At 59.6% G+C, this 7956-nt stretch overlaps 2 protein-coding genes across 3 annotated transcripts in view; one reads left to right on the forward strand and one right to left on the reverse strand.

Annotated features, from left to right (window-relative positions):
* The window catches only part of LOC101631922 (tubulin monoglycylase TTLL3), a 38397-nt gene that overhangs the window by 2938 nt on the left and 27503 nt on the right, over nucleotides 1-7956 (reverse strand). The window contains exon 12 of one of the 2 annotated variants that reach the window (XM_012732108.1): nucleotides 924-1074. The exons of the other annotated variant lie outside the window; for it this stretch is intronic. Within the exon in view, the coding sequence (XP_012587562.1) occupies nucleotides 1009-1074 (66 nt within the window). The 3' untranslated portion in view covers nucleotides 924-1008. Of the gene's footprint in view, nucleotides 1-923; nucleotides 1075-7956 lie in introns of those variants that run through there. 2 annotated transcript variants of the gene reach the window in all.
* CIDEC (cell death-inducing DFFA-like effector c) lies at nucleotides 2645-6766 on the forward strand. Its single transcript, XM_012732116.1, has 3 exons — nucleotides 2645-2866; nucleotides 2946-3133; nucleotides 6523-6766. Exons 1-3 carry the CDS (start codon nucleotides 2723-2725, stop codon nucleotides 6683-6685), a joined length of 495 nt encoding a protein of 164 aa, XP_012587570.1. The 5' UTR covers nucleotides 2645-2722; the 3' UTR covers nucleotides 6686-6766.

The raw sequence follows: 7956 nt of genomic DNA on the forward strand, positions 1-7956 counted from the left end.
GTCGGGCTGGGACCGAGCTCGAGGCCCAGGCTCAGGCAGGAGAAGACTGCCCTGGGGTGCAGCCCCGGCAGGCTGGGCGCGCCCCGCGGGTGCCCAGCGCTCTGGCACTGGCCTGGGGGCTTTTCGGGGTACACTTCCCCGAAAGACGCTGGGCTTCCCTTTCCCTGCGGTTCTTAAACATGCACAACTGCCTGGCGGGCAAGGCGGCCGGTTCCCTTCCCCACGTCCTCCCCCTCCCTCCCCCCCGGGCTTGTCCGCTGTCTGCCCTCTGGGCCATCGTGGTGGCCTCTGCAGGCCGTGCAAGGCTTTCCAAGCTGCTGATGAGGTGAGCGAGACAGGACGCAGTTTTGCCCGAGGAAGCAGCAGCCAGGAGGGCGCCCCTTGGGGGGTGTGTGGGGTGACTCCCCACTGTCCCTCCCGCCCTCAGTAAGCCTCCTCCACCACGTGGGTGGCCGCGGCTGCGCATCTGCGAGCGGGTGCAGGGCACAGGTCAGCGCTTGCACCAGGCTTCTCGTGGCTGGAGCTGGTCTGAGATCCTGGCCGACCTCACCTCTGCTCCGCGTCCCCTCTGCCCTCCGTCGGCACTGGTCCATGCTTCAGGCCCTCCTAGGAGGCGTCCGGCCGTCCGGACGCCATTCCTTGGCCTGGAATCAAATGCTCTGCGGGTCCCTGGACCCGGCCGAGGCTGGTTTTCGCCGAGGTCTGGCGACCACCTCCTACATCAAGATGGCCGCACCGCACGGCGGCCTGGACCCTCCTCGCCCCGCCCCGCCCTTCCCGCACACGAAGCCCAGGACTTGCCTTTTCTAGCAGGTTCTTCGGGACTATCCAAATAACCTGAAGTTTGGGAACCCGAGACAGGGTCTTGACTCCAGAGGCTGCAAGAAGAGTGGGGTGGGGTGGGGTGGGGTGGGGGTGCCCACCTTTGCAGGTCTGGAGCAGCGGGAGTGAAGGGGGGTAGAAGGTGATGTGGTTCTCAGCCGGCTATAAATTAAAGCCTGAGGGCTTTTACTGAATCTTCTCAACATCCCTGTACCCCTGGCATGAACCCCAGTTCTGGATGCATAAGTAAATCTTAAAAAAAAAACAAAACACTCACTTGGAACTATTGAATAATAGGTATTCAATACTTTTCATTTTAAAAGGTAATAAGCCCGGGCCCTCCCTGGGGGCGCAGCGGGTTAAAGCGCTGCACTGAGAAGCTTAAGCCACTTCCCCATGAGTTCGATTCCCGCCTGCCCCGGAGGTGACCACAGGGCGCGGCAGACCTCTCCTGACCTGCCCGCTGCTCCCCTCAGCAGTGTACTTCTCAGTCTGCCTGTTCTGCTCCCCGCTCTGTCTCTAGTGAATCCTCTCGCTGCTCCTGCACCTCTAGCCTGTACCCCAGTTCTGTATGCACAAATAAATACATCTTTAAAAAAAAAATAAGGTAATAAGCCCTTGGAGGCATTTCTTTTTTTAAAGAAATACAGAACTGGGGTACAGGCCAGAGGTGTACGGGGGCGAGAGGCTTCACCAGAGACAGAGTGGGGAGCAGAATAGGCAGGTGGACGGAAGCACACCGCTGAGGGGGGCAGCGGGGGACAGGAGAGGTCTGGGGTGCCCTGCTGGGGGTCCCTCCCTGGCGGGGTTACAGCTAGGCCTGCTGCTGGCTTCACACTGCTGCACTAACCCAGTGTGCCGCCAGGGAGGGCCCCCAACTGTGCTTTCTTCACTCTGTCGAAGATTCTAAGTCAGTTGTTTTGATTATGGGCTCTGCTGGAATCGGCTTTTCCTCGATTCTTGTTATCTGGCAGGAATACATCAAGGATACTGTCACTGAAAAACTGTGCCGATTGTTGATTTACCACATAGCTGTTTCTCGTGGGTTATTTCAGTAAGGAGGCTCGTCAGGCCTAAGTTATTCTCTTACCTGCAGTGTTAATTCTTACCTGGGGAGGTGCTTTGCGCTAAGTAAACCTCTTTCTCGACCTGCCTGTCAGTGTAGTCATTTACTTAGATCAAAAGGGGCTTCCGTACCCCTCGTTTAGCGGACGGCTCGCTGTGACGGCTCGCTGTGAGCGGGTTATGTTATGAAGAGCGTCCAGGCTCGCCAGGGAGACGCCGCTCAGGCCGACCCCCACGTGCCTGTTACTCCCCAGTGCTTCTGATTTTCGGGGCAGCGGGGTGTGGCAGGCCCCCAGAACGTCCCCCGCCGGGCCGGAACTGGACTTTCTCAGCACATCTGCTTCATTCTGGTGGAGAATGGTACTCAGAAACCGACCTGGGAGCCAGGGGTGGGTGTGGCTGGTCCCAGGCCGACTGAAGAATTTTAAGGAGAAAGGCAGCTTCTTAAAGTGAGAAATCTACCATTGCTGAAATTAGGTGGTAACTGTACAAGTTCATAACTATATTTAAGAAAAAAAGCACCTGTACACTGTATAGGGTGAGTTTAAAATAGGTGAATTTCATGACGTGGGAGTTGTCTCCATAGAAAATGATGGACTCGGCTCAGTTTTCCTTGCCTAGCACGGCTCTGGCAGACTAACCCCGACGCGCCTTACCACGGGCCCCCTACCACGGGCCTTGGGCGGTGACCCCACAGCCAGAACCTGCGTTCCAGGCGGGGCCCCTGGGCCCCGACCTCCCCTGGCAGCAAGGTGTTTGAGGTGCCGCTTCTGCTCTGGAGCTGCGTGGGCAGGCGGGAGCCTCACCACCTTACCCTCAGGTCCGGGACGCCCTGATGCTGGCCGACGAGCCCTTCCTGCTGGTGCTGGAGGAAGATGGCACCACTGTGGAGACGGAAGAGTATTTCGAAGCCCTGGCAGACGACACGGTGTTCATGGTTCTCCAGAAGGGGCAGAAATGGCAGCCCCTCTGCGAGCAGGTGAGGTCTGGCCCAGGGGGCTCACTGGCAGTCTGGAGGAGCCCTGCAGGGGTGCCAGCCACGCCGTCTCTCAATGCAGGGGCCTAGGTACCCCGTGTCCCTCTCCCACAAACCGGCCAAGAAGATCGATGTGGCCCGGGTCACTTTCGACCTGTACAAGATGAGCCCGCAGGACTTCTTCGGCTACCTGAACGTGAAGGCCACGCTCTACGGCACCTACTCCCTCTCGTACAACCTGAACTGCTGCGGGGCCAAGCGCATGGTGAAGTGAGTGCGTGGGCACTGGCGGGAGGGGGGAGGCGGTTCCTCTGCCCCAGCGGGAGCAGGCTCTGTGCCCCCGGCGCCCGCAAGCACCTGCCGAGAGCGTCCAGTCTGAACTGGGGCTTCGGAGGACGCCAGCTCGCGCGGGGCCTCCTGGTGCGGCCGAGACATCTTGCTTGTACACGGCCTTCCACCATAACGCCCTCGTTAGTCACCGGAAAGAGTCAGTTTTCCAAAATAGCCTCGGCATCAACTTTAAAGAAATGAGCACGTGTCGAAGATGTTATTGAGCTCAATGAATGAGGGAAGAGGCGAGAAGTTACAATCAAACAGGGGGTAATTCAAAATCCCACCCCCGTAATGCTCAGACACAGGAGCCCTCCTGGCGGCCCAGCGGGTCAGAGCGCAGCACAGGAGGCTGCCGCGGCCCCTGCAGGCGAGTTCCATCCCCAGCCAGGGAGGGACCCGCAGGCGCTGCCCGCTGCCCCTGACCCGCCCGCTGCTCCCCTCGGCAGTGCACCTAGTCCACCTAGTCCTTCCGTCTGTCCCGCTTCCCACTCTGGCTCTGGGGTACCTCTGGCCCGTACCCGAGCTCTGTATCCATATGTAAATAAATCTTCAAAAATTAAAAAAAAGAATGCTAAGCTACAGCTACAGATGCAGAAAAAAAATCAGAAATAAACCTATAGACACAACTGGACATTCCATAAGACAACTCGTTTGCATGTTGGCGCTGAGCGTCCCCGGCGAGCCGATGAGTTTCCCCCTTGGCTGAACCCAGTCCAGGCCCTGGGCTGCCCTGGCCCTGCTTCCCGAGTCCAGCTGCTGTGGGCTTGCTCCAGAATGTTCCCTCCATTACACGGAGGCAGACACTGAGGCAGGGGTGATCCAATCAGTGCAAAGCCAGAAAGCATGGGAAGAGCAGAGCAGGCTCCTTGCCTGGTGCTTCTGGCACATTCTACTCCTCCGCGGTTGCTTCACTTCGTATGTCCTGGGTCCTGACCACGAGCCCGGCCCTGCTGGCCGAGCCACCAGCCCCGTCTCTGAGAGGGCGGGCACTCTGTTGCCCTCAGTACTTTTTTTTTTAAGACTTATTTATGCGTACAGGGGTGCAGGCCGGAGGTGAGGGGGGTGAGAGGATTCACCAGAGACGGAGTGGGGAGCAGGACACGCAGATCGACGAAGTCCACTGCCGAGGGGAGCAGCGGGGGTCAGCTCTTTGGCCAGTCGAACTCACGCTGAAGCGGCTGCACCTGGTTTCACAGTGCTGCGCTCTGCTCTAACCTGCTGCGCCACCAGGGAGGGCCCTGCCCTCAGCACTGCCATGAATGTTGACACACAGCAGCAATTCCAAGAATTGTAGAGAAACATAGCCAAAAATAAGATAAGTAAAAAACAAAGACAGGGGCCTCTGGTGGCGCAGCGGGTCAAAGCGCCGCACTACGGGCGAAGCTGGCTGCAGCCACGTAAGCACAAATTTGATCCCCGGCCAGGGAGTGACCCACAGGGCGCGGCAGACCTCTCCTGTCTCCCCGCTGCTCCCCTCAGCAGTGGACTTCGTCGATCTGCCTGTTCTGCTCCCCGCTCTGTCTCTGGGGAAGCCTCTCACCGCCCCTGCACCTCTAGCCTGCGCCCCCCTGTTCTGTATGCACAAATAAATAATTCTTAAAATAAATAAATAAATAATGGCAGAGTGGATGAGGATGCAGGCCCTGTGCAGGGTCGCCAGGGTCCTGCTGGACGTGGCGGGGCGCCGGCCTCCTGGGTCTCCGACTGGCCCGCACGCCCGGTGTCGCGTGAGGGCGCAGGCCGCAAGCTCCTGGCGCCGCCCCACGGGGCCTCGGGTCTCCTTCTGTGGCTGCAGGTTCTACTTCCCCTAGTTTCCAGATTTCAAACTCGAGAGCAAGAAGTTCCAGCCTTTACACCCAGCCCATTTAGGGGAAATGGGACTCTCGGGCCTCAGCAGTGGACACTGGTATCGAGTGGCAGCTTGGCTGGAGTGGGCAGGGTGCCCTGGCGCTGCTGTCTGACTTGGGGCTTTTGTTCTGTCGGTAGTAAAATGCACAGACCGGAGAATCTGCCATCTTAGTCAGCTGCAACCCAGCGGCACGCAGTGTGGCACAGTGATGTGTGACCAGCCCCAGGACTCACTTCCAGAACCTTCTCATTTTCCCAGGCTGAAACTGTACCTGTTAAACACTGACTCCTGCACCCTTTCCCCGCCCCTTGCTAACCTCTGCTGTGTTTGGCTTATGGCACTCGGCATAATGCTTTTTTTTTTTTTTTTTTTTTTTTTTTTTTTTTTTTTTTTTTTAAGATTTATTTGTGCATACAGAGCTGGGGTCCAGGCCAGAGGTGCAGGGGGTGAGAGGCTTCACCCGAGACAGAGTGGGGAGCAGGACAGGCAGATGGACTGAAGCACACTGCTGACGGGAGCAGCGGCGGGCAGGAGAGGTCTGCCGCGCCAGCGTCTTGCTTCTAAGGCTCATCCTTGCTGGCTCTGTGTTATATTTTCATTCCTATCGTGAGTGGCCAGCTGCTGGCAAGATGGGCTCTCCAGTCCGAGAAATGGGCAGGCGTCCCTGCGGTAGCCTGGAGAGTTACGGTATTTTCATCGCGGTTGGTTATGCTCTTAATTGTCATTCTGGCCCCATGTCAGCCAGGGGAAGTTCACTCATTAGATGAGGTTAATAGAAAAGCAGAGCTTTCGTCTCAGCCTGGAAATATCTATTTTCCCTGTCATGCTCTCCCCCGCCCCCGGGACTGGATACCCCTAGAGACCCTCACCCAAGTCTTTTCAAGAGAAACCGAAAAGAAGCAGGTTAAAGCCGTCAAGCACATAGCCCACAGCTCTGGACCCCAGGACGCCCCTGTCTTCCACACTTTGGCTCCAGTATTAAATGACTGATGTGATTTCAGTCTCACGGTTGTAAATGGGACCAAAGTGGTGTGCACTTTACGGGCGAGTGGGCAGAGGCATGGGCCAAGCTGATGAGGCTGCGTTAGAGTGGAGGCCTGTGCGGGGTGAGCCTTCCGGCTGCTCGCAGCCACTGCCAGGGAGCTCAGTGCCCGGGAGTGCAGGGCTCTGGCAACAGGCTGGTCTGGAGGGGCGGGGCGGGGCGGGGCTTCAGCAGCCAGGCGGATCGCCAAGGCAGAACTGTGCTGTGTCCATGATCTGGCTGGTCCAAAACACACGAAAATCCAGCCCTGTACGGGAGCTTGAAGCTGGCGCGAGAGGGCAGGGGGTTCTGGCCACTCCAGTTAGGGGTCCTCGCAGGACGTGCCGTGGATCTTCTCTCATCGCGGGGGGCAGCCTCTGCCCCGCTGGGGGCCGTGGAGGAGGGGGCGCCTGGGGGTGCTGGCAGGTGACTCTGGTGTCTCTCGTTTCCACGCAGGGAAACTGTGCGCTGGGCGCTCCTGAGCATGCAGGCCACTGGTCACTTGCTGCTGGGCACCTCATGTTACATGCAGCAGCTCCTGGACGCCACAGAGGGGGGGCAGCCCCCCAAGGGCAAGGCCCCGTCCCTCGTCCCCACCTGCCTGAGGATACTGCAGTGAAGGCCGGCGTTCTTGGAGCCCTCCCCCAGGCCAGCCCGGACTGGGAGGGGGGTGCTGGCTCGCCGGCACCCCCAAGCTTGGCAGCTAGAGAGCTTCTTACCGTGACACCCTCTGCCCATGCCCAGGACCGTGAATAAGGACGCGGGGTGCTGGAAGCCCGGGGCCTCCACAGGAGGACTGAGGGCTCTTCGCCTCGCTGGCAACCTTGCCCACGCTCGGCTGGCTGCCCGAGAGCTCCCCAGCGGCGGGGGCACCCTGTCCACCGTGGCCGCCGCCTGTGCCAGCTGCCCCTGCACTCCTCCTGGCCCCACCCCCACCAGTGTGCAATACTAGACTTCGCAATAAATTATTCACGCCAATACGGTTCTTTGCCTGTGTCCTTTGGGGATGAGGGTGGGGTTGTGTCTGGAGGGTTGGAAAGATCTAGAAGAGAGGAACCTCCTTTCAAATCACTCTCCAAAGCGTGGGGGTTACAGAAAACCACTTTTTTGTAAAAAAGGTTTATTTATTTGTGCATACAGATCTGGGGTACAGACCAGAGGTGCAGGGGTGAGAGGCTTCACCAGAGACAGCGGGGAGCAGAACAGGCCAGCTGTGGAAGTCCACTGCTGAGGGGAGCAGCGGGCGGTCAGGAGAGGTCTGGGCGGTCAGGAGAGGTCTGCGCGCCCTGGGGTCACCTCCGGGGCGGGCGCGACCGAACTGGTGCGGAGATGGCCTTAGCGTCCTGGTGCTGCGCTTTCACCCGCTGCGCCCCCAGGGAGCGCCCGAAATCACTTTTTAGACACAAACCCTGCCGCTGACCCTGGAACTAGCTCCTGGCCTGGACACACGCGGAACCCACTAGTGGCGAGGCACGGACGCCTGGGCGGCAACTCCGGAAACCATCTGCCCACCCGGCAGGCGGTGCCTGGGGGGGTCAGGCACACCTCACATTTCCTAGCGCCTGACAGCCCCCTCAGCCCGGGCGGCGGCCGCGGCTGTGGCTGTCATTCCACCCTCCGCAGCCGCCACGCGCGCGCCGCCGCCGCCAGACCGCGCAGCCGCAGGGTCTCAACGGCGGGCGGCGGGGTCAGGGCCTGGGGCCGGCCCCTTATTCTTCTAGGCGGCCACGCCAACAGGGTCCACGAAGGCCGGCTCACTGCCACCTGGCCTCAGACTGTCATTTCTGCCCTGTCACAAGGCCGCTTTGGTGGGCGCGTTACTGAGAGAAAGGCGAACTGAGAGAAAGGCTGCCTCACCGAAGCTGGCGTGCTCCCCTGCCACGACCCAGC

This window comes from Condylura cristata, unplaced genomic scaffold (assembly GCF_000260355.1).
Source record: "Condylura cristata isolate star-nosed mole 26May11 unplaced genomic scaffold, ConCri1.0 scaffold00033, whole genome shotgun sequence".
Classification (NCBI taxonomy): Eukaryota; Metazoa; Chordata; class Mammalia; order Eulipotyphla; family Talpidae; genus Condylura; species Condylura cristata.

Excerpts from the sequence above, each read along its gene's own strand:
- CIDEC (XM_012732116.1), top strand. The coding sequence starts at position 2,723 with ATGCTGGCCGACGAGCCCTTCCTGCTGGTGCTGGAGGAAGATGGCACC. Across the intron at positions 2,867-2,945 it reads GGCAGCCCCTCTGCGAGCAG|GGGCCTAGGTACCCCGTGTC; the intron begins GTGAGGTCTGGC and ends CTCTCAATGCAG. Across the intron at positions 3,134-6,522 it reads GGGGCCAAGCGCATGGTGAA|GGAAACTGTGCGCTGGGCGC; the intron begins GTGAGTGCGTGG and ends GTTTCCACGCAG.